The 24,642-nt window shown below is 36.6% G+C and overlaps 2 protein-coding genes across 6 annotated transcripts in view; one reads left to right on the top strand and one right to left on the bottom strand.

Annotated features, from left to right (window-relative positions):
* wdr17 (WD repeat domain 17) overlaps nucleotides 1–12,977 on the top strand; it is a 33,446-nt gene extending 20,469 nt beyond the window's left edge. For 2 of the 3 annotated variants that reach the window (XM_051109666.1, XM_051109648.1), the window contains exons 10-30: nucleotides 411–493; nucleotides 600–686; nucleotides 807–971; nucleotides 2,129–2,331; nucleotides 2,665–2,814; nucleotides 2,900–3,030; nucleotides 3,111–3,236; nucleotides 3,373–3,528; nucleotides 4,718–4,782; nucleotides 4,858–4,990; nucleotides 5,097–5,188; nucleotides 5,264–5,363; nucleotides 7,036–7,175; nucleotides 7,433–7,453; nucleotides 8,681–8,792; nucleotides 8,922–9,063; nucleotides 9,437–9,539; nucleotides 9,644–9,745; nucleotides 9,828–9,923; nucleotides 11,837–12,020; nucleotides 12,090–12,977. In XM_051109666.1, the coding sequence (XP_050965623.1) occupies nucleotides 411–493; nucleotides 600–686; nucleotides 807–971; nucleotides 2,129–2,331; nucleotides 2,665–2,814; nucleotides 2,900–3,030; nucleotides 3,111–3,236; nucleotides 3,373–3,528; nucleotides 4,718–4,782; nucleotides 4,858–4,990; nucleotides 5,097–5,188; nucleotides 5,264–5,363; nucleotides 7,036–7,175; nucleotides 7,433–7,453; nucleotides 8,681–8,792; nucleotides 8,922–9,063; nucleotides 9,437–9,539; nucleotides 9,644–9,745; nucleotides 9,828–9,923; nucleotides 11,837–12,020; nucleotides 12,090–12,209 (2,511 nt within the window). In that variant the 3' untranslated portion in view covers nucleotides 12,210–12,977. The remainder of the gene's footprint in view (nucleotides 1–410; nucleotides 494–599; nucleotides 687–806; nucleotides 972–2,128; nucleotides 2,332–2,664; nucleotides 2,815–2,899; nucleotides 3,031–3,110; nucleotides 3,237–3,372; nucleotides 3,529–4,717; nucleotides 4,783–4,857; nucleotides 4,991–5,096; nucleotides 5,189–5,263; nucleotides 5,364–7,035; nucleotides 7,176–7,432; nucleotides 7,454–8,680; nucleotides 8,793–8,921; nucleotides 9,064–9,436; nucleotides 9,540–9,643; nucleotides 9,746–9,827; nucleotides 9,924–11,836; nucleotides 12,021–12,089) is intronic. The other variant, XM_051109657.1, reaches the window with a different exon arrangement.
* Nucleotides 12,978–13,991: 1,014 nt separating this feature from the next.
* Nucleotides 13,992–22,476, bottom strand: asb5b (ankyrin repeat and SOCS box containing 5b). 3 transcript variants are annotated; one of them, XM_051109695.1, is made up of 8 exons: nucleotides 20,963–21,081; nucleotides 19,669–19,723; nucleotides 18,243–18,322; nucleotides 18,023–18,130; nucleotides 16,797–16,947; nucleotides 16,575–16,709; nucleotides 16,254–16,445; nucleotides 13,992–15,324 (listed from the first exon to the last, which is right to left on the bottom strand). In XM_051109695.1, exons 2-8 carry the CDS (start codon nucleotides 19,718–19,720, stop codon nucleotides 15,197–15,199), a joined length of 846 nt encoding a protein of 281 aa, XP_050965652.1. In that variant the 5' UTR covers nucleotides 19,721–19,723; nucleotides 20,963–21,081; the 3' UTR covers nucleotides 13,992–15,196. The 3 variants fall into 3 exon arrangements, with proteins under 3 accessions (XP_050965652.1, XP_050965634.1, XP_050965643.1); XM_051109677.1 differs by lacking the exons at nucleotides 19,669–19,723; nucleotides 20,963–21,081 and adding an exon at nucleotides 22,152–22,476; XM_051109686.1 differs by lacking the exon at nucleotides 19,669–19,723 and having other exon boundaries at nucleotides 20,963–21,183.
* Nucleotides 22,477–24,642: the final 2,166 nt, after the last annotated feature.

Below are 24,642 nucleotides of genomic sequence, written 5' to 3'. Positions count from 1 at the left end.
AGAGCAAGACAAGACGAGCGTTTGAGATTAAAATTGTGGTTTTTTAATGAAAATAACCAATCGTTTTGCTAGATAAGACCCTTCTTCCTCGGCTGGGATCGTTTACAACTGCAATTGGGATTGTTTGAAGCTGCATTTAAACTGCATTTTGGAAGTTCAAACTCGGGGCACCATATCAGTCCATTATATGGAGAAAAACCCTGAAATGTTTTCCTCAAAAACACAATTTTTTTTACGACTGAAGAAAGAAAGACATGAACATCTTGGATGACAAGGGGGTGAGTACATTATCTGTAAATTGTTTTTCTGGAAGTGGACTTCTCCTTTCATTTAAATTTCTTTTGTTATTTTAATTGTACAATATTCACAGTTAGCACAGGTCTTTTATTTTGACTGCAATTGTGTTGCAGCACGGGAAGAATGGTATTTTTTGTGTTGCTTGGAGTCATAAAGATTCCAAAAGAATAGCCACATGCAGTGGTGATGGATTTTGGTAAGTCTGTTTAAATTTATATTTAAATATAGCATTCTTACAAGTTTCTGTTTAGTCCATTCGTGTTATTATCCTCATAGATGTGACATTCCAATTTTTTTTTCAGCATAATTCGAACCCTTGACGGCAAAGTGTTGCACAAATACAAACATCCAGCAGCAGTGTTTGGCTGTGACTGGAGTCAAAATAACAAGTATGTGTATTAACCAGACACATAAACTGGTGACACAATTTTTTACAATATTATCTTTTTCTTGTGATCGCAATTTTAATTCATTGTATCTCTCTCTGTTTCTCCTTCGCGCTCAAACAGAGATATGATTGCAACTGGCTGTGAAGACAAGAATGTTCGGGTCTACTACTTGGCTACCAGTTCAGACCAGCCACTAAAAGTCTTTACAGGTCACACAGCCAAAGTATTCCATGTGCGTTGGTCACCTCTTAGAGAGGGCATACTGTGCAGCGGCTCAGATGATGGGTAATCATTCAATTAAAATCTTCATTTACACTCCTAATACATTTACACTCCTTTATTTTTTTAAAGAAATAAATACTTTTGTTCAACAAGGCCATATTAGATTAATCAAAAGTGACAGTAAAAACTTTTACATTGTTACAAATAAATTTTTAATATTTTTTTTTTATCAAATCAATTCTGTCTTGGTGAGGATTAGAGACATCTTTCAAAAACAGTAGTGTGCATTACATAATATAATTCTCAAATTTGTATTTATTTTCAAAAACATTTTTATGTACTTAATTTCAAAATTAATTTTTAATAATAAATTAGTAATTAAAAATAAAACTTGTTCTAAATATATATATATATTAATATATATATATATATAAATATAAATATTTTTTTTAATTGAATACATTCATACATCATCTGAAATCTGAATAAATAACTTTCCATTGATGTATGGTTTGTTAGGATAGGACAATATTTGAGATACAGTACAAATATTTGAAAATCTGGAATCTGAGGGTGAAAAAATAAACCAAAATATTGAGAAAATCACCTTTAATGTTGTCCAAATAAGTTCTTAGCAATGCATATTACTTATCAAAAATTAAGTTTTGATATATTTACGGTAGGAAATGTGCAAAATATCTTCATGGAACATGATCTTTACTAAATATCTTAATGATTTTGGCATAAAAGAAGAATCAATAATTTTGTCCCGTATAATGTATTGTTGGCTTTTGCTACAAATATAGCCTATGCTATCTATATACTTATGCGACTTCTGACTGGTTTTGTGGTGCAGGGTAACATATTTTCTTTTTCCTTATGTGCTTTATTCTCTGTAAACGGTACTGCTAATAAAACCTGGTATTTCACTATTTAATTTAAGAGTGCAATAAATGGTAACCATGTAATTACCCTATAAAGCCCGCAATGAGCTGCTATGCAAATCATTCTATTTATATCATCCTGCTATTAGAAACTTGGAATAAATTAATCATGGCTGACTGTGAATAGGACATTTCTACAATGGCATTGGTAACTGTGAATTTGTGTGTGGTGTTACATTTACATCACTGTCAGTGTTCAAAACAACACAAACCAAAAACAACTGAGAGTACCTTTAAGTTTCTAAATGTATGCATTTCTGTGTGTATATTGACTAGGACTGTCCGTATCTGGGATTATACCCAAGATGCCTGCATTAATGTGCTGAGTGGGCATACCGCTCCAGTGAGGGGTCTCATGTGGAACACAGAGGTGCCGTACCTTTTGACCTCAGGGAGCTGGGACTACACCATCCGTGTCTGGGACACCAGAGACGGCACATGTCTAGACACCGTATATGACCATGGAGCCGATGTCTATGGTAGGGTATTAAATGTACATGCTACAAACAAAATTTGGCACATAGACTATTTACTTTAAGTGTTCAAAAACTGGGTTCAACTTCTGTGTTAGGGGTCAAATTGAACCACTTTGGCTTCCATGCAGTTGCAAAACTGAAGTGAGCTTGTCAGAGACTACAGTTGACTGATTCAAGGTTTATTAATGGAGGCAGCAAAAGCAGAATATTTGATAGTTAAGAAACCTAAATATGTAACAGGAACACTTAGAAGGAACACTCATACATCATTTTGTGTCATTCCAAGGTAATAATACATTATTAATGCAGCCTTGTCAACTGTATGAAATCCCCCAGGTCTGACATGTCACCCCAGCCGTCCGTTCACCATGGCTTCCTGCTCCAGAGACTCCACGGTCAGACTTTGGTCACTCACTCCTCTAATTGCTCCCTTAGTGGTCAACATCCTTACTGACCATAGCTGGGATGACATCATTGGCAACACAGGTTAAAACACATGCATATATTATATACTGATTGTATGAGTGGGTTTTGTACAGACATTAAAACATATTTTATTTGTTAACTATAGATCGTGCCATGGTGCCTGGAGCTCCTCCCCTCCTGTGTGGAAAGATTTCCAAAGATATCAAACAGGAGCTGGATAAACTCTCTAGTGACGTGCGCATGAAGAAGCTCCGATGGTTCTCTGAGTGTTTCTCGGTGAGTGAATGTCAACACAGAACGCTCACAGGATTTTTTTTCGAAATCTAAATAATAGGTTATTTGCTTTCTCTTTTTAGCCACCAGGTGGGAGTCATAACCTCTGGGATCTGGTTGCTGTAATCAACGGCCAGGATGATAGTCTTCTTCCACAGAACTATGGACAGGGCATCATGCATATGAAACATTTGGTCCGCTTCAAAACTGTGAGTATTTAAATAGTGTTTAATAGTCTCACAACTGAAATGTAAAATAAAGTGCTGCAAGCTTGTGTAACAAAAATACTCCTATAGTATTTTTATTAACGTTTTGTTAATTTCATGTATGTGTCTTTTTCTGTAGTCTGAAGCACAAGAGCTGACTATAGTAAAGATGTCAAAGTTTGGGGGTGGTATTGGAGCACCCAGTAAAGATGAAAGGCTCAAGAATGCAGCAGAAATCCATATCAGACTGGGTCAAATCCAGAGATACTGTGAGCTTATGGTGGAATTGGGAGAGGTAAAGATGTGGTGTGTGTGTGTGTACATATATATTATATTACATTATATATTTAAAACATTCATAAGTAATCTGTTCAATCACTTTTCAATATTTCTGACGGTTCTGGGTTTTAATTGTGGATTAATTGTGTTTAGTATTTTATTTCAGTGTTTTAAAATTAATCATGCTAACATGGTAAACTGTCAGTTCTTATAAACCTTACCACACTACTATTGAAAAATTTGGGGGTTTTTAATGTTTTTGCAGAAATCTGTCACAAGTCTGCATTCATTTGATTAAAAATATAGTTAAAACAGTAATACTGTAAATTACTGTTGCAATTTAGAATGTTTTGTATGTTAATATATTTTAAAATGTATTTAAAATTTGCCTGTGATGGCAAAGCTTGTCTCTGTCGGTTGCAGCAAGGATATGTGAAGAGCAGGATCTATGTGCAGCAGTTATTTATTAAATGCAAACTAAAAGAAACAAAACACTCAGAATACTCAGAAATCGTTAGACCATCAGAACATCTGGTGTACATGTACAAGATTAGACCATGAACAGAACAAACAGAGCTATACACAAAAGCAAACTAATCAATGAAACAAGCCATATGTGCAAGAAATCAATCAGACAGTGAATTACCAACTCAAAACAAACTCAAACAGATACAAAGTGACAAAGATAAAATTTCAGCATCATTACTCCAGTCTTCAGTGTCACATGATCCTTCAGAAATCATTCCAATATGCTGTTTTGCTGTTTAAGAAACATGTTTTATTATTATCATCAATATTTAAAACAGTTGAGCACAGGATTCTTTGATGAATATAAAGATCCAAAGATCTGTTTTCAACGTAATAAATCTTTTTTTGAGCAGCAAATCAGAATATTAGAATGATTTCCGAAGGATCATGTGACTGGAGTAATGATGCTAAAAATTCAGCACTGATCACAGGAATAAATTACATTTTAAAATATATTAAAATAGAAAACAGTTATTTTAAAATCTGAAAATATTTACTGTTTTTGCTGTACTTTGGATCAAATGAACAGAAGAGACTTCTTTAAACAACATTACAAATCTTACTGTTCAAAAACTTTTGACTGGTAGTGTATGAAAATGGATGTTCCATCACTTTTCTTTCAGAACTTATTTTCTGATGATTTTGGATATTTATGATGTTTTATTTTATATGTTTAGTGGGAGAAGGCTCTTTCTGTCGCCCCTGGTGTCTCCATGAAATACTGGAAAAAGCTCATGCAAAGGTATCTCATATATTCCTTTGCATTTTCAAATCAGCTGTTGTGAGTGAATTACCATTCATTAACTGCTTATTGCAGGAGAGCAGACCAGCTTATGCAAGAAGGCAATGATGATGTCATTCCGTATTGCATCGCCACTGGTGAGGTGAAAAAGTTGGTGAATTTCTTCACCTCTAGAGGTCAGCTGAAAGAAGCTGTCCTGGTGGCTCAGGTACATGGCTGTTATCGTTTTACCCATTTAAAAGTTGTTGTAAGACTGTGAACATCTGTAATGAATGAGGCTATGCTGTAAATGAGAACATGCTTTGTTTAATCAGGGTGCTTGTGAAGGCAATATCCATGGTCCTCAGATTGCATCAATAAACCATGCCGCGAACTCAGACAATGACAACATAGAAAAATACTGCGGGTACGTTATACTTAATTAAAGCCACAGTAAAGTATTTTATCTTATTTTCTTACCTACTTTGCCCTTCTTTTCCAGGATGTTGCACAGAGTGTGTAAAGAGCTGGCTGAGTGGTATTTCCAAGATGGCCGTGCTGTATTGGCAGCTTGCTGTCATCTAGCTGTAGACAACGCAGAAGTAAGCTTACAATATTGAAAGACAGTGTTGTTGACCACCTGTAGCAGTATTTAAAATCAGACAACTTCTATTAATATCATGTCAGTCAGACAATTAAACAATTAAAGAACATGATAAAGCCTATTGAGACTATAATTATTTTAAAGACGCTTACACTGGCTTTCAAAGGTTGGGGTTAGTAATATTGTAAAATATGATTATAGTTAGTAATTGTTTATTAATGTAATGTTTTTAATTTTCAGTCTTTAGTGTCACATGGTCCTTTAGAAATCATTCTGTTAAGCTGATCTGCTGCTCAAGAAACATTTGTTATTGTAATCAATTGTTTTGTATCATACACACACACACGCACACACATGTCTGGTTTATTATCCTTGTGGGGACTCTCCATAGGTGCAATGGTTTTTATACTGTCCACACTGTATTTTCTATCCCCTTACCCTACCCCTAAACCTAACCCTTACAGAAAACTTTCTGCATTTTTACTTTCTCAAAAAAAACTCATTCTGTATGATTTATAAGCTTTTGTACCCATGGGGACCTCAATTTAGGTCCCCACGGTGACACTAGTCCCCATGAGTCTGTGTGTATTCAGGTCCCCACAAGGATATAAAAACAAGTCCACACACACACACACACACACATATGCAGTTGAGGTCAAATGTTTACATACACCTTGCAGAATCTGCAAAATGTTAATTATTTTACCAGTTTAAAAGGGATCAAACAAAATGCATGTTATTTTTATTAAGTACTGACCTGAAAAAGATATTTCACATTTACATATAGTCCTCAAGAGAAAAATAGGTGAATTTAAAAAAATGACCCATTTGAAAGTTTACATACACTTGATTCTTAATACTGTGTTGTTGCCCGAATGGTCCACAGCTGTTTTTGTTTGTTTTAGTACTAGTTGTTCATGAGTCCCTTGTTTGTCCTGAACAGTTAGACTGTGCACTGTTCTTCAGAAAAATCCTTCAGGTCCCACAGTTTTTTTTTTTTTTTAACCCTTTCTAACAATGATTTTGGCATCCATCTTTTCACACTGAGGACAACTGAGGGACTCATATGCAACTATTACAGAAGGTTCACTAAAACATGAAACATAATGCATTAAGAGCTGGGGGTGAAAACTTTTGAACAGAATGTGTAAATTTTTCTTGTTTTGCCTAAATATCATATTTATTTCATTTAGTACTGCCCTTCACAGCTACAGAAGATAGTTACATGTTTCCCAGAAGACAAAATAAGTAAAATTTACCCTGATCTTCAAATTCAAAAAGTTTTCACCCCCTGGCTCTTAATGCATTGTGTTTCCTTATGAAGCATCAGTGAGCGTTTGAACTTTCTGTAATAGTTGCATATGAGTACATATGATTCCTCAGTGTGAAAAGATGGATCTCAAAGTCATACATTCATTGTTGGAAAGGGAAAAAAGCTGAAAAACCAAAGAATTTGTGGGTCCTGAATGATTTTTTCTAAAGAACAGCAGGCAGTTTAACTGTTCAGGACAAACAATGGTCTCTTGAACAACTATCACTAAACAAAAAAGAAAAACACAGCTGTGGATCATTCAGGTAACAACACAGTATTAAGAATCAAGTAAATGTTAGGTCAGTGTTATATGAGTGTTTAGGTAAGGATAAAATAGTTTTTTATCTCTTTGTGTCAGCTGGCTATGGCGTCTCTGATCAGAGGCAATGAGCTGGAGCTGGCAGTGTGTGTGGGCACAGTCCTGGGAGAATCAGCCAGTAAAGCCACCCACTATGTTCTGGAGCTCTTGGCCAGGAAATACATGACCACTGCCACCTGGTAAGAATAAAACCGATCCATGACACTAGTGCATCTCCTCTTACAGTCAAGTCTGAAAAAGGGAACCAGGTTTTTGTTCTAAATCATAGACTACTAAAAATATCACATTGAGTCACATTTCCTCTGAATTAGTTTGCACACTTTCCTCTAAATGCAACCCATCTTTTATCATCAGTCATGTACAGAAGTGTTGACATGATACTGATAGTCATCCTTACTGCACACCTGTTACATTTTTCATTTCCATCTCTCTCTAGCTTTCCATCTGTGGCAAACAGGTATTTTCTATGCCCCTCTTGTGTCACTCAATTTTGATTTTGTTATGTACATCTGGTTTATATGCCTAAATGGTTACTCATAATAGAATATCTTTCCTAATACTAATAAATCCCAAAAAAAAAAAAAAAGTTGCGATGGCGATGCCCCATTAGGTTTTCATCTGTTGCCATTTTCAGTGCATTCATTCAGCTTTAACTACCCATTTTTAATATAACTAATTGTTGATGTATGCTGTTCCTAGGTGCCAGTTTAGGTCTCCCAAAAATAAATCCTCACATTATTTACTCACAATCATGTTGTTCCTAAACTCTCTGACTGTTTTTTTTTCTGGAACACAAAAAGTGGACAGTATATCACATTTTTCAATTTAAAAAATGAAAGTGAAAGTGGATAGGGATTGTAGAGCTTCAAAAGTGATGCTAAAGATTTGAAGATTATCAGTGAATAATATCTTAAATTGCTTTTCACACAAAACTATCATAGACTGCCATTCAAGTGTAAGGTTAGTGGAAATTTGTATTTATTTTTTACATCACTTATACTGACCAAGGTTGCATTTATTTGATCAAAAAATCACATAACATCAAGTAAATAATAATAATAATAAAATAAATAAATAAAAAATATTATTATAATTTTAAAATAGCTTAAAAATACGTTTTAAAATGTAATTTATTTTTTGTGTTGGCAAAGCAGAATTTTCAGCAGTCAATATTATCATAATAATCTTTCAGAAATCATTCTTATATGCTGATTTGGTGGTTAAGTAATTTTTTGTATCACTTTTTGTCAGTTTTCTTATCAGTTAATTACTGCATCATGGTTGATCTGCTTAATATTTTTTGTGGAAACCGTGATACATTTTAATTTAAGAATTACAGGATGGTGTGCAAAAGCATTTTTTGTAAAATGTAAAAGGCTGTACTGTCAATTGTAATTGGTGCTTTTACATCCTTGCCAAGTAAAGTATTAATTTCTTTCCACAAAAAAAAGAAAGAAAACATACTGACCCTAAACAACAGTAGTGTATATATTCAGAAGACTTTAAAGAGTCATTTAGACTACTGTTATGATATTTTTATGATGCTTGATGCTTCGACAGTCCTCAGTTTGTTTCCAGCTAAAATATCCCAAAACTCACTTTTTGTGTTTCACAGAATGAATGGCGTGTTTGTTCACTTTTTCCTGTGTTTAACTCATGCTGATTTGTGTCTTCAACTTCCCAGGGATCTTGCAGCCAGATTACTTCAGATGATCCCTGATAATGAAATCTTGTTAGCCAAACTGTGTGCCTTCTACCCTGGCAGCTCAGCCGAAATCAATGACCTGCACGAAAAAGTAACTGCTTCATTCACACGTCCTAATGTTCAACATTAACCCAAGAAAAATAATTTATGCATTGATTGTGAAGAACTAATATCTAATGTTTATTATTTGCATTTATAATAATTCATTTAATTTTTCCAGTGTGGTCTACCGACTTTAGAGGAATGTAAAGAACTTGCTGAAAATGCACATACTGAGGGAGAAATCTTCCAAGCAGTAAAGTATTACCTCCTGAGCCCAGAACCAGAAAAAGCTCTTTCCATCGGGATCACGTATGTCAAAGGTGAGTTTCTTGGAGACAACTTCATATTTCATCACGGTGCTATTTCCAGCACACGCTCATTCTACAGACTATGCAGTTTGCATACATAGTGTAGCAAAAGTAATCAAATGTAATCAGTTCCATTACTTTAACAAAGTAATTGAAATAGTTACACTAATTATTGCATTTTATATAGGGTATATAGGGTATATAGAGTAAGCTTCCCAAAATTGCTAGTTGCCTTTTTTACAGTGTAGACATTTTAACTAAATACAATAAACAATTAATGATGACAACACACGATTCTGTTATCCAAAGGTACAATTGTTGCCTTGGAGAAAAGTTCTTAATACAGCTAACAGTTGATTACTGACTCTCTCTCTCCCCTCAATAGAGCAGATGAGCTCTCCTGACTGGATGGTGAACTCTGTGTACCACATCCTAGACCTGCTGAGCTACATCAGAACAGACCGTCTTATTCTTTCAAAGTGTAGTGAGTAAGTCAGTGACCTTCCCTTAAAAACATCTGTCAGTGGTGTCATTTATAGTAGCTTTCATTCTATGGTCATCTCATTATCTGTCTTTCTCTGTCTTTGGCTAGAGAACGCAACGAGTTGCTTATTCTCTGTGGGTACACTGGTGCACTGTTAGCCATTGGGAGACAGTATTCAAGTATAGTGCCAGCACTGTATGAATACACAAGGTACATTAACTTGAATTTATATTGAGTAACTCAATTAATGGTGATCGCAGTTAATGTCTTTCTCTCTGTCTTTCTTCCACAGTCAACTGATGAAGAGGAGAGAGGTGGCTGTGCCATTGCAGATACGGCAGTTGTCTATAGAGTTGGACGCCTGGAGAAACTGCACATACGTCCTCAAGTCTGTACCACAATATATTACTCTAATTCATAATACACCTACTTAGTCAGTATTTCAAAGGATTAGTTCACCCAAAAATAAAAAACTGTCATTAATTACTCACCCTCATGTGGCTCTAAACCCATAAGACCTTCATTCATCTTCGGAACACAAATTGAGATTTTTATTACTAAATCTGAGAGTTTCCTGACCCTGCATCGACAGCAACGGTACTGTACTACAATGGAAGAAGCAAGGGAGCATGCGGGCTTAGAATAAAGCCCCGTCCACTGCACCAACGCTGAGGGTGAGCTGGTACTGGACTCTGAAGACTGTATTTACTGCAATTCAGATTTATATGCAGACATGCCCATTCTCCCCCCATAATTTTATGAACTGTCTGTCTGCCCTGAATTGTCTGTCTGTCCTGTCACGACTGCAGCGGTCATTCCCCTTTCCGCTGTGCTCCCGGTGTTGGAAGTTGCGATCTGGTGTGTGTGGGCAGCACACACCATCTCAGAAAGCCCTGACACTTATAAATTCCCACCCATCCTCCCTCTCCTGCCTCCTCCTGTTATCCCTACTTCTTCAGCTCTGCCACTTCCTGTCAGCCCCTCAGCTCACCCTCAGGCCACCATCTGTGCAGTGGGTTTGCCGTGGATCTGCCAGTCTCCACTGGTGTCGAGGATGGAGGATCCCTTGTCTCCGCCTCGGCCCGTCAACCCAGCAGCTCCACCAGGGCTCCTAGCTCCCTCCTCTCCGCCATGGCCCATCAGTCCATCAGCTCTGCTGGGCTCCCTTCATCCAGCTACGCCTTGGTCAGTTGTTGACCATCCGCCGCCTTAGGACTCTACTCCTCCGGCTGCGCCATGTCCCTCCGGCTCGGTCAGGCTCCTCCTTCCCTCCAGCTCCACCTTGGTCCTCCACCACGGCCTTCCAGATCCCTGTCTCCGTCTTGGCCCTCTGGATCCTCTGCAACACCCTGGCTCATCGGCTCTCCGTCTCCACCTTGGGCTCCACTACCACCTGCTCACCCGCCATTGGTCGACCCCCTGAAGCCATCAGCCCTTCCTCCACCATGGCTCCTCCCTCCATCGACTCCACCGTGGGTCACCTTCATAGCTGAGGCCTGGGTCCCGCCTGGCTTCTCCTGCTCCAAGGTCTTTAAGTCTTCTCTCCTGGCTCCTCCCACCGTCTGATCCGCCTTGGCTTCTTCTGTCTCCATTCTGGCTCCTCCCTCCATCTGGTCCTGCGGATACCTTTGTGGCTCCTCCCTCCGTCAGCACCACCCTAGTTGTCTGCCTGCCCTTCGCAGTCCCCTCTCACCATCACTCCTTTGTCCTCCTCCTAAGTCCCCCTCTGTCCTGCCCTTTGTTGTTCCTGCGGCACAAGGTCACACCACTGGGATTTTTAGTTTGTTTTCTTCCCTAATGTGTTCCTTGACATTGTTTCTGTCTCTCCTTTGATTCACCTGTGTTCTATTTATTATCCTTGTTTGCTTTAGTATTTAAGTTCTAGTCCGCCCTGTGTTCTCTTGTCCAGTATTAGATGTCTATTGTGGATTACGTGTGTACCTGCCTGTGGATATACCCTTTGTGTGGATTTATTAAAAGAGTAGTTTCCTTCATCTTCTTTGTGCGCTTAATATACACCGTTTTTTCTTGTCATTACAGTTGAACCACTGTTGTCACATGGACTATTTTAAGGATGTCCTTACCACCTTTCTTAGCCTTGAGCCTGGAGCAAGAAAAGTTGCTTTTCTGTTTATACAGGGTCAGAAATTTATTGGATTTAATCAGTAACATTTTAATTAGTGTTCCGAAGATGAACAAAGGTCTTACAGGGTTTGGAACGACATGAGGGTGATTCTCTCATTATGCTATTGTATCATAAAATGCTGGATTGAGCCTTTGTGTCTCTCTACACATACACAGAATTCCAGACACTTTCCCGTACTGTCCAGCATCTGAGGCCCAGAAAAGGGAGTACAGCCAGCTGTTGAGTCGGACGAGAGAAGAGCTCATCAAGGGCCTAGAGGGTCCCGACTATGTCACTGGCTCAAACTTGCCCAGCCACTCCGACGTCCAGATCTCCTGCTTTACTGGCCTCAGGATACAGGTGGGTTGCTTGTATATTAGTATTAAGCAAATATCACTAAACTTACTTATGCGTTTTTTTGCCTCGTAGGGTCCAGCATTCTTCTTGGAAGATGGCAAATCAGCCATTTCACTAAATGATGCTCTGATGTGGGCGAAAGTAAACCCTTTCTCTCCGTTGGGGACAGGTATACGCCTCAACCCCTTCTGAGCACAAATACAACAAATGTGAGCAGTATTCTTGCGGGTCTGGCTCTGGAAAGGTGACAACATTCCCGTTTTCTCTCAGAAAGCTTGATGAATGTCATAGAACAAAAGAAAGTTAAATTATTTTCAAATCAACATTGTTTGAGGTTTTGCCGTTCCATGCTGTGCTTATTTCATTCAGGATTGCAGCTTATATGCAAAGAATCAGCAAAAGCAAGAGTGCTGCTGTAGTGATATACAGTACACAAGGCCAGCTGCACAAATGCGATGATATTTCTTTTATACAACAGTTTGGTAAACAGGAAGTTCATTCTGAGTAAAGCAAGTTACTTAGACAAAATTTGCCCAGTTCTTTGTTTTTTTTAATCCACTAACATTTTAGACACGCAACACAGAGACTGATGCACTATGAACATAGGCAAGCAGAGTGATATGTACAGTATATATCTTCTCGTCACGCACAATAACTTAATTTGATGCGGACCAATCAAAGCAAAGATGTGTAAAGAAAGATTTATGCTAGATACAGTAATGAATGTTATATATGAAGCAAGATATTTAATGCCTTTCTTCCTCATCCTAAAACATAAGCAGGTTCAGGTATTCAGGTTTAGGTGTCATGTTCAGGTCTTAGGTTTGAGATCTGTAGCCCAAAGATTGTAATTCTAGTTGGTACTGTCACTAATGTTATGGAGTATGAGCATTTTCATCATGCAGCCTGAATGTTTTGTAGATCTAGACCTCTTTTAATTCAAGACTTACAGGGTATTCATCTGTACATTTCTGTTTGTGTATTTGATTTCACAAAAAGAGACGTGTTAGTTTTGCTGCTTTGACATTGAAACTGTTTGCCTGTTGTCTGTTATATATGAACTGAATATATTTACTGACTAGTGAATATACAACTTATTTTAGTAGAACCAAATACTAGAACTGAGAGTTTGAAACCTCATCTCTATTTAATGTTACTTCATTTCATTCAGGAACTATTATGAATGCGTATACAGAGCAGGTCTGACGCCAGAAGTGTAATATAAATGTTCAAAAAGTATGGCAACACTATTTACAGAGTTAATAGGACATTAAGTCTTGCTGTTACTTTCAAAATATGTCTAGATGAACTTAGGCAATAAGTTTGAGAAACTGCACGTATAGATTGAGGAAGCAAGACATAATACATAGCTATATGTTTGAAATGCATTCAATCATCAGTTGCAATGGCTGTCACACATAGCTGAGTATATAAAAATGGTTTGGAGGAATTCTTTTAAGAAAGTTTGGTTTTATGTTAGAAAATACAGATAAAGAGACTATTTTCATCAAATTGCACTGTGAAATGTATTTATTTGTATATAGTTATAGAATTTATGTCTGAACACTACTCTAAAATGGGTGTACATAGCATATTCATATGATAATTGTTAATACGCAACAGAGGACAGTTAAATGTCATATATTGATCCTAGAGTCAGGCATCAGACCGGTCCAAATTCTGCATGCTCCAAGTGTCTCATCTGTTTATTTTGACTGATGATATTATAAAAGTGCAAGGCAAGTTATTAGAACAGGCAAGACTGTGTCAATGATAATTACCTTCTTTTTTGTGACTATGGTTTGATAATTGCTAATAAAAAGATCAAGTGTACAAGAAATCCAATGATTTTATTTTTGCTTGAGTGGTGCGCTACACTGAACATGACTGAAATAATTAGTTCATTAATTAGGATTGAAATAATAATACATTTACAGCACCAACTGCAAAAGCAAAGAAACCAATTAGACCATCAAATTTTACATATTCTTTATTTGTATGCAAGTTATGTATCATGCTTTGTTTTGGCAACAAAATGTTTAGCCAAAGTACTGTTTTAGATTGAATGTTCCTAGTGGTTTTGTTTTCAAAACAGTTCAAGATGCAACTTTGAAAGCTGTGAAAATACTGATAGCATTAGATATTGTGAAAACTGACGAGTTGTGCTTTTGGGATTTTTTTTTTAGATTACTTTGATAAAAAATATAAAATTCACTATACTGACATGCACTTAAATATTTCATCTGTGATAAATCATGTATCATATTAGGCATGCGGCTTATCTTAAAGTAGAAGTTCACTTCCAGAACAAAAATTTACAGGTAATTTAGTCACCCCATTGTCATCCGAGATGTTCATGTCGTTCTGTCTTCAGTCGTAAAGAAAGTATTTTTTTTGAGAAAAACATTTCAGGATTTCTCTCCGTATAGTGGACTTCTATGGTGCCCGCGAGTTTGAACTTCCAAAATGCAGCTTTAAAGGGCTCTAAACGATCCCTTTTCTAAAAAATGTATTACAATTTATATACTTTTTAACCTCAAATGCTCGTCTTGTCTAGCTCTGCATGTACTCTGTGTATTCTAGTTCAAGACAGTTAGGGTAGGTCGAAAAACTCCCATCTCATTTTCACACAGTGCTAGACAAGACAAGTCTTTGAAGTTAAAAAGTGTATAAATTGTAATTTTTCGCTAGATACGACCCTTCTTCCTTTTCTGGGATCATTTAGAACCCTTTGAAGCTGCATTTAAACTGCATTTTGGAAGTTCAAACTCAGGGGCACCATAGAAAACCACTATATGGAGAGAAATCCTGAAATGTTTTCCTCAAAAAACATAATTTCTTCACGACTGAAGTAAGAAAGACATGAACATCTTGGATGACAAGGGGTGACTAAATTATCCAAGACTTTTGTTCTCGAAGTTAACTTCTCCTTTAATATATATATAAGAATGTGCAGGTTAAAACTGACAAAATCTTGTGAAGATATTATTTACAAAAATATAACTGATGTTCATTAGTTGCACAAAATATATCAGTTCTTAAAAAACAGAAAATTGAATGGCTAGCATGAATTTTTTTGTGCGCTGGTGGTCACAAACAAGACAGGGTCACCTTTTTGTATATTAATGCACTTAATAAGAAAATAAAAGGGGAGCGGTTTTTGGATTGAGGTAGAGAATCTATCTGTACTGGAGGAAACTCTTAAGCAGAGTAGGCAGTTTGAGGTGAGGAATCAGATGCAGTCTGGATCGGCCCATGTAGTTTCGGATACTCAGTCTACACAGCTGGCACAGAGACCGCGGCGTGGCTATCAAGGAAGAGACAGTTAAAATTAGCAATATCCAACTTCATAAAAAATCTTTTTAACAACTTAGTAGTTCATAAACTTTGTTTTTTAAATTTACAGTTCCAGGATAAAGCGATCTGGATCATTTTCTGAACCTATTCCCTGTCTCTTTTAGGGCTGGGTTTTGACACAAATTTCACAATTCAATTCGATTATGCTTCACAAACTCGCAATTCGATTCTGATTTTGATTTTGTTAGAATAAACATTGATTATTTTGGATACATATCAGGTTAAGTACATGGTGAATTTTCTCAAGGAAAAAAAATCTCTCAACTAACGCTGTAAAATATACATGAAAGTCGGTACTACATTACTATAATATTGAAAGTTAAAATTAGCTGATTTGTATACAAACACTTAAATAACACTCAAGTTTTTTTAATAATATTAAAGTTATAATGCTAGCTTTAACTTTAAATGACTATTTTAACTATATTTCTACTCCAATTAGTTTTTTTTTTTTTTTGGCTGTCATAAAATCTTGACAAATTTTTTAAAACTTAATTTAAATACTGAAGAACAGTAAAAAATTATAATTAATTCTATATGCTGCATATATTTAGCAAAATGCTTCTCTCTGGAGTTTATTCATTTGAGCTGACAAACAAGTTCAAGGTCACCAAATATGTTTTTTTTTTTCTGAGGTACATGTGACGTCATGTTATGTTATTGTTTACAAGCTGTAGTATATTGACGTCTTTTCGTGGTTGAAACACTGAAAGAGCAAAAACATGAGATGGATAGGATACAGGATAGGATACTAATAGATTCTTGGGTTTTAAGAAACGAAAGAGTTTCGTAAAACTGAGAATCAGTTAAAAGCGAGAAATCAATATTTTTCACCCAGCCCTACTGTCTTTCCTGTCAAAATCAACTGAGCAACATTACCCTCATAAAGAAGAAGCAGAGCCTCTGCTGCACTGCTGGGTGGTGCTGTCTCCACCGGCCTTTGCAGCTCCAGGTTGCGAACGTTGATGTTAGCGCCAAAGTCTAGTAGCAATCTGATGATTTCTGGACAGTCCTTCTGTGCCGCAGCGTGCAGTGGTGTGTCGAGGAAACGGCCTTTCTGCACATTTGCTCCTAAGAAAAACACATTCATTTATGATAGGGTAAAATAAAAACTAAAGAACTACGGTGAGATGACCTGACCACACACAAAAATACACCAAGTTTGAACAGGAAAAGTGTGCACAGAGCCATCAAGCTCACCTCCGTCCAGAAGTTTCTGTGTACACTGGAGCTGCTGGGAGACACAGGCAATGTAGAGAGGTGTTCCTAGATGAGGGATGTCATAATCTACATCTGCTCCCCACGAGATGAGAGACTCTATACATGCTGCCCGGCCTGACACAACAAACACATGTATGTTTACATTTTTGTATACTCTGCTATAAATGCTAGAGTGGTTACATGGCAAGCAGAATTGCTTACCTTTGCTGGAGGCCTCGTGAATGGGTGAAGGCTGACAAGCTTCTGCCTGTGGTTTTGCTCCGTGTTCCAAGAGCACCTCTGTGCAGGTGACACTTCCTGCTGAGCAGGCGTTAAACAGCGGGGTCACGCCGTCAATGGTTGTGGCATTTACCTGCCATGAACATTTTAACAGCACAATCCGCACAAACAGATCAGTCTGCGCATCGTCTACTATGCAAAGAGGAAGAAAACACAAAATCTTTCCTGAAATAATTAAGGAAGCCCCGGGGTTAGCTGTCACAAAGGGAAGTTATCAGAAGGGGCTGTATTTTAATATGTGGTATTGAGATACATTTTTAGTTGGTTCCAAATTTCTAGTTTAAAACTATTAAAGTTCAATTATTTTGTGAATTTGATCTTTCATTATCATATTTTTGCTAAAAAATAAAAATAAAAATACAAAGGCAGACATTTAAGCAAGTACACACATTACCAGTCAAAAGTTTTTGAACTGTAAGATATTTAATGTTTTTTAAAGAAGTATCTTCTATTCACCAAGCCTGCATTTATTAGTTACAAAGTACAGCAAAAACAGTGCAATTTTAAAATATTTAAAATAACGTGTTCTATTTGAATATATTTTAAAATGTAATTTATTCCTGTGATTTCAAAGCTGAATTTTTAGCATCATTCCTCTAGTCACATGATCATTCTGATTTTCTGATTTGCTGCTAAAAAAAACAACAACAACAACCTATTATTACTATTATTAAAAATTATTATTATGTTAAAACAGCTGAGTAGATTTTTTTCAAATTTCTTTGAATAAAAAGTTCAGAAGAACAGCATTTATCTGAAATAGAAATCATTTGTAACATTATAAATGTTTTTATCATGACTTTTTTATTTCAGATAAATGCTGATCTTTGCATTTTTGGATATTTTTATAAGAACCCTGCTAAAAATATGCTCAACTGTTAAAAAACTTTTGACTGGTAGTGTACATATAGTATGCTAGTTGTCATGTGTTTTTAAAATGAAAAATGTATGCAATTTAGTAAATTACATATAACCGTATGTATTTTGTATATATAATTATAATATAAAATCAATTATTTAAAATAAACATTTAAATATTTGATAGGTAAACCAATGGCATTTTATATGTAAAATACTTTATATGTATTCTAAATTATGCATATTAAATAATGTAACCTTTAATATGCTGTTTAAAAACTGTAACTCACATTGGCACCGGCTTCTATGAGAGCCCTGGCACAAGCCACATGATCTCCCAGGCAAGCTTCATGCAGTGGAGTCACATGATCAATGGTGATGATATTTGCACTGTAACCCTGGTAATATGGAGAAAAAACAGAACATATTTTCTTTTAAAAATGCTAACATTAATTTGAACTGTTTTGAACTATTTCTGTTCCATTTTTGTATGTGCATATATTTGTAAACCTGTGAGAGAAGAGTCTTAAGTGCCAAAAGCCGACCCTGACACGCAGCTTCATGGAGTGGAGAACGATCAGCCCATGAACCTGTGAACACACATCAAATTAGTCTTATTAATAAACAAATGTACTAACACCCAACTATTTCCCATAAATAATAAATGCCTATTCATCTCAAACCACAACACAACCCCTCAAAAAAGTTGTTACACTAACATAATTTACAGCAACCAACATTTGCTGTATTTAAAAGCAACAATACTTATAAAAGCACTACCATGTAATTCAAGAGCTTAACTACACCCACTCAGCCACAGCCAGACTTTATATAATTTCCAGCACATTCTAAAGTGAGAATGGCGTAAGCACTGGTGAGTTTGACACTGCCCATTGACAGCTGTTGAGCAGAGAGCCTGTGAGTGGAATTTCTGAAAATGGCAAAGCATTATCAACTACCATGAGAGCAGATCAGCTCTCTAGATACAATAAAGGTCATCTCATTTCAACTGTTGAGCCATTTGAACAGATTCCCCTGTGTTGCTTTGATACAAAATGTAAATGATTTCACTACATAAAATGCACAGTAAAAATCCGATTGCTATCTTATCAGTATGTAGGTATAAAAGCAATAAAAGCAATATTCTTCTCCTGTGAAGGCAGCTATATTGTCTATATTGTTTTATTAAGGATAAAATTACAAGACATCTCACGAAAGCCCATTTACAAAAAGTGGATGTGAAGTCCTCTGCATTCATTATTCCTTGGCAGCAAATGCCAAGGTTCTCCATTATTATTACTGGGGCATTTTGGATAGCATGTCTTTCCCATTATGTGTTCGAGCGGAAGCCATGTCAGTGTCAAAGTATTTTCTACCAGCTTTACTCTTTACAAAAAAGCTAAATATTAAATTAATTGGCAAGCAGTAATTTTGTGCTAAAAAAATCCTTAAAGTAAAACTTCACCAAAAATGAAAATTCTGACATTAATGTCATCTGTCTGACCCTGCACAGACAGATGCAACTGACACATTCAAGGCCCAAAAAGGTAGTAAGGACATTGTTAAAACAGTCGTTCAACCGTAAGTTTGAAATGCAGACTGCATTTTGAAAACTCCTCACGTAAACAACTGCACCAACCCACTGACCACATTAGCAACAAGGGCTACCAACAACACTGTCTTCAGACATTTTATATTGAGTCAGAACCACAACCAGAATCTTATGTACAACACAACAGGTCTGAGGGTGTTATATATGCCTTAAAACACGGTACTAGCAGCTCCTGCCGTAGATATGTATCTGTTCAGAGTGGATTGAGGAGATCTATATTTAGCAGGAGCTCAATCTAGCCACGACAACATACGACAACTGCCTTCTGCTACTGCCATTCCTGACACAGAACGAGGCCTAAGAGCAAGAGGTTCTGTTACGTACCCAAGTCTCCGTCACCCCACGGCACATCTAGCCACTGATACGAATACGCCATAGCCTGTAAATGAAAGGACGGCTGTCATCTCAAGCAAAACAGCAGCCGTCTTTGCTTTTTAGCCTAGCTGAGCGAAGGAGATAAGTTACTGCCACTGAGATTCCAGACTGACATGTGGAACTTATACTAGATTCTTAGATGCTAGTATCATTTAATGAAGCAAAATAAAATAAAATGAATTAGTTCAAATAACTTGACTAGTGACAGTTTAGGTCAGAGACACATACTAGCACTGCTCAGTATGAACACTGGCTGTTTAACAGTAAATAGTCTTTATTGAGACTCTGTGAAAGCTTTCATGAATATTTCAGATCCAGCTCTGTTCATGTGACTACAGCTGAGCTCCATGGAGACTAGGACCACTTGTAACTTCCTTGTTTAGCCTAAAGTCAGCAAGAGAGTACTATTCAACTATTATAAGGCACAATGCAAAAAAACATGTCTAATGCATAATGCAGAAGGAGTCCAAACACATAATAGCCTATTCTGTTTACTAGAACTCTCATTGCCTTGCTAAAGGGGTTCAAATGTCGTCAACTGGAAATAACTAAACTTTGCTGTGTGTTGTGATAAAAACAATAAAATCAAAATTTTACCATAAGACACTATCACACAGACAGATTTAGCTTAAACTATTCACTACTAGGCCATGTACACAACATGATAAACACATTACACAGTGCATGTTACTATATATATGTTCCTATACTACTGTTGCACAGTCTGCAAATAGCTAGCCAGTTTTGTATTTGGGTTGAGGGAAATATAGGAAAGATTAACCAGGCTTTGGAACAACATGTTCTTTTTTTCATCCACCACTGCAAACTATAAATGAGCAGTAACATTACAACAAGATCAGCTTTACTTGACTATCCGCAGTACTGTTTCATATTCACTTTTTGCTTATTTGAGAATGATACAGGTGTGCGTGCTTCTGACTGACACGGTGGTAATTACGTTACGTAGTTAATATCCATCGTAGTCCATTCTTTAATATATTTTTTATTCAATTTTATTATTTAATAATGTTAAGATTTATATATAGGCTAAATATAAGACAATCATTAATATTGAGAATATCATATTAATATTCTTTTTTTATATTACATATCTAATATTACCTTTAATATTATTAGTCATTTGTACATAAGGTCCGCCCTACTACAAATGCATTACTGCAAGGTGACAGCAGCCTAGGGCGCAATATAAAGGCACATTTAGTTACACGTGTTGATAACTCACCTTGACTAATCAAAATACCCCAGCGCGATTTCTTTTTCTCGGAAAAATCGTCGACGTCCTCTCGCTTTCTTTTCTTTGGAGTATTATCTGAGTACTCGGGTTCTCTGCAGGGAACTTCGGGCATGTTTGCATCAGCTCTGTGTCCTCCTCTTTACACAGGGTAGACGGAGTGTGACGAGCGCCTCTTTTTGATTGGCTGCTCGGCTTGTTGTTGTTTCAGATCTCAGCAGAGTCCTGTTCGCTACGGCAAAGATTTAGCTTATGAATATTAATAAGGTCACGCTGACGTTGCTTACATATTTAAGTAGCGTCTGTCCACGTAACGTCATTAATATTCATAAGCCGTTCCTTTGCCTTAGTAGAATGATAAGCGCCTACTTGGCGCACGTCATGTAACGTAATTTATATTCATGAGATAAACCATAGTACCAAGTACGTGCCCGTTAAACTATTTATATCTCAGGTTAAGATTAGAACAGTGGCACTATTATTCCGACGCAAATAGCTAGTAATGGAGATCCTGAATAGATTTTGTCCTTGCACACCCTTAGCCTAACATTTATCAAAAATAGATGTATTGTAAAATTTGTAAGAGTTTTTAATTATTTTCACGTTATGTCACACGTCCTTTTGCGTCATGTGGATCTGACTGACACCCCAAACATTTTATGTTGTCTGTTGTTGTCAGAAGCCAATGATGTTGCGGATAATAAGGGATGATTCAAGCATTCATCTCAGTTCTTTTGTTTAGCATTTTACATCAGGTTATTTGCATGTTATTGAGGTCATAGTATGATGAATAATATAGGGCAAAGAAAATCTTTAGACTTCAGACAGTCAAAGAATAAATATGAGGGATGCATTACCATCACAGCAAACATTTTCACTTCAAAACATTTAAATGGTTACTGCTTTTTCAACACGTACTACATCATATCTTGTATCTAAACTCAACCCAGCCCTTTCAAAAAATGCTGTGAGAAGTAATTTTCCTTAACCCAGTGTTAGATAAGAACATGCTGACCCAATTTTCTTAGTGTTACAAACTGGGCCATGCTATAGAAGCTTTCTCTTTTACACCCTATACAACCAGTAAATGTGCTTTACAAACACCAATAAATACCCTATATTGATTCAGAACATGCTTCAAAATATATAGCCTCAATATGTCCCATTCTTGTCTACTTACTGTGCCCTTGGCCAAAATCGTAGAACTCGGCTGCGATCCGGGCTGCCTCCTTACGGTTTCCTTTAACCACATAGAAGTGGGTCAGGATGTTTAAGCTGATCTTGACAAAAAGTTTAAAGCAAAAAAGGACAAAAATCGAGAGATAGACGTTGGTATACTGCGAGCCGAAAGGCCGCTCCTCCAAAATCCCAGTCATTGCTGCTGCTCAGTGACAGTGAATGTTTTGGAATGGGATCCTGGGATGTGTTGATGGGGATCATATGCCAGGCCGGCCCAGTTATTCCCAAAGGCAGCTGGGCCCAGAGTAGAGATGAGATAAGGCAGCTGTACTTTTAGCTAGTGGAAAATGGGCCACTTGACTGAGGCATAACAATAGGTGTTGTCATTTGTGGGGATGTTTGTCTCATGATACATAGTAACAGCTTTGTTATTGTTGCTAATACATAGAGCAGTGACTTCAGATGACAGTATTTTGAAAGTATGTTTGTGTATGTACCATTGTCATTGTAGAACAAATACCCTGTGCATAATCAACCATAATCTAATAACAGAATAGTTGCCAGGGTGAAGCTAGTAGTATTTGGTTGATCATGTTTTGACAAGTGTTTGTACAGTGATTTTACAAACATTTCATTTTGCTTTGCTATATTTTTAAGAACCTGTGAAAGTGATGCTTCTGAGGATATATATCCTTTTTTTATTTATATATTCCTATTTTTTGTGTTTTTAGATGACAGGATAGTGGAGATTGACAGGAAATTGTTGGGTGGGGAGGGGGGTGATCAGCAAAAGACCCTGAGTCGAGATTTGAACCCAGGTCAGCCAGAGGCACAGCTGCACTATATGTCAGTTTTTTTTAAATAACCCAACTACAGTTTGATTAAGATTAGCTGGAATGCACAATTAAAAAACATGATTTGTGAAAACTGTTAAATACAGAGTTATCTCTGAGTTATCTAGTTATTTTCTGTTAAAGACAGCATGTTTATAATATTTCTAAACACAATAGGTGAAAAAAACTATAATAGGTGAATCCGTTTCTCATAAAATGGACATTATTTTGGGAAATTCTACATATACAAAAGGTCAGGGTCATTTCCTGCAGGAGACATTTTGAAGTAATATAGAATTTTTGATGAATCAGTGGTTTTTATGTACACTCTGGTGTACATTTTTGTGTCATAAAGGGATAGTTCATCCAAAAATGAAAATTACCCTATGATTTACTCATCCTCAAGCCGTCCTAGGTGTATATGATGTTCTTCTTTCAGAGTTATATTAAAAAATGTCCTGGCTCTTCCAATCTTTATAATGGCAGTGAATGGGTGTTGAGATTTTGAAGTCCAATAAAGTGCATCCCTCCATCATAAAAAGTACTTGGCTCCAGAGAGTTAATAAAGGCCTTCTGAATCTTTATAATGGCAGTGAATGGGTGTTGAGATTTTGAAGTCCAATAAAGTGCATCCATCCATCATAAAAAGTACTCTGCATGGCTCCAGAGAGTTAAAATGGTATAAAATGTAATCTCTAGCTTTCACTAACTATCATACGTGTGTTCACAAGAGAGTGGTGTTCCAGTGGATGACACGGTAGGCTAACACGCTATGAACGCAGAAGAGAGCAAAACAAACACTGGTCACAAATTAGAAGTACAAAATAAGGATTTGAAAGAAAAATGTCACAGTATTTTGATATAAGCTTAGAAGAGACTTGTTTTCTGTTAAAGACAACATGTTTATAATATCTCTAAACACAATAGGTGAAAAAAACTATAATAGGTGTATCAGTTTCTCATAAAATGGACATTATTTTAGGAAATTCTACATATACAAAAGGTCAGGGTCATTTCCTGCAGGAGACATTTTGAAGTAATATAGAATTTTTGATGAATCAGTGGTTTTTATGTACACTCTGGTGTACATTTTTGTGTCATAAAGGGATAGTTCATCCAAAAATGAAAATTACCCTATGATTTACTCATCCTCAAGCCGTCCTAGGTGTATATGATGTTCTTCTTTCAGAGTTATATTAAAAAATGTCCTGGCTCTTCCAATCTTTATAATGGCAGTGAATGGGTGTTGAGATTTTGAAGTCCAATAAAGTGCATCCATCCATCATAAAAAGTACTCTACGTGGCTCCAGAGAGTTAATAAAGGCCTTCTGAGTTATATTAAAAAATGTCCTGCCGCTTCCAATCTTTATAATGGCAGTGAATGGGTGTTGAGATTTTGAAGTCCAATAAAGTGCATCCATCCATCATAAAAAGTACTCCGCATGGCTCCAGAGAGTTAAAATGGTATAAAATGTAATCTCTAGATTTCACTAACTATCATACGTGTGTTCACAAGAGAGTGGTGTTCCAGTGGATGACACGGTAGGCTAACACGCTATGAACGCAGAAGAGAGCAAAACAAACACTGGTCACAAATTAGGAGTACAAAATGAGGATTTGAAAGAAAAATGTCACAGTATTTTCATATAAGCTTAGAAG

The sequence above is a fragment of the Labeo rohita genome, chromosome 1 (genome assembly GCF_022985175.1).
Source record: "Labeo rohita strain BAU-BD-2019 chromosome 1, IGBB_LRoh.1.0, whole genome shotgun sequence".
Lineage (NCBI taxonomy): Eukaryota > Metazoa > Chordata > Actinopteri > Cypriniformes > Cyprinidae > Labeo > Labeo rohita.
This window is presented reverse-complemented; position numbering and strand designations above follow the sequence as displayed.

Excerpts from the sequence above, each read along its gene's own strand:
- asb5b (XM_051109677.1), bottom strand. The coding sequence starts at position 22,347 with ATGACTGGGATTTTGGAGGAGCGGCCTTTCGGCTCGCAGTATACCAAC. Across the intron at positions 16,948-18,022 it reads TCATAGAAGCCGGTGCCAAT|GTAAATGCCACAACCATTGA; the intron begins GTGAGTTACAGT and ends TGTTCATGGCAG. Across the intron at positions 15,325-16,253 it reads TCTGCTTCTTCTTTATGAGG|CCACGCCGCGGTCTCTGTGC; the intron begins GTAATGTTGCTC and ends CTTCCTTGATAG.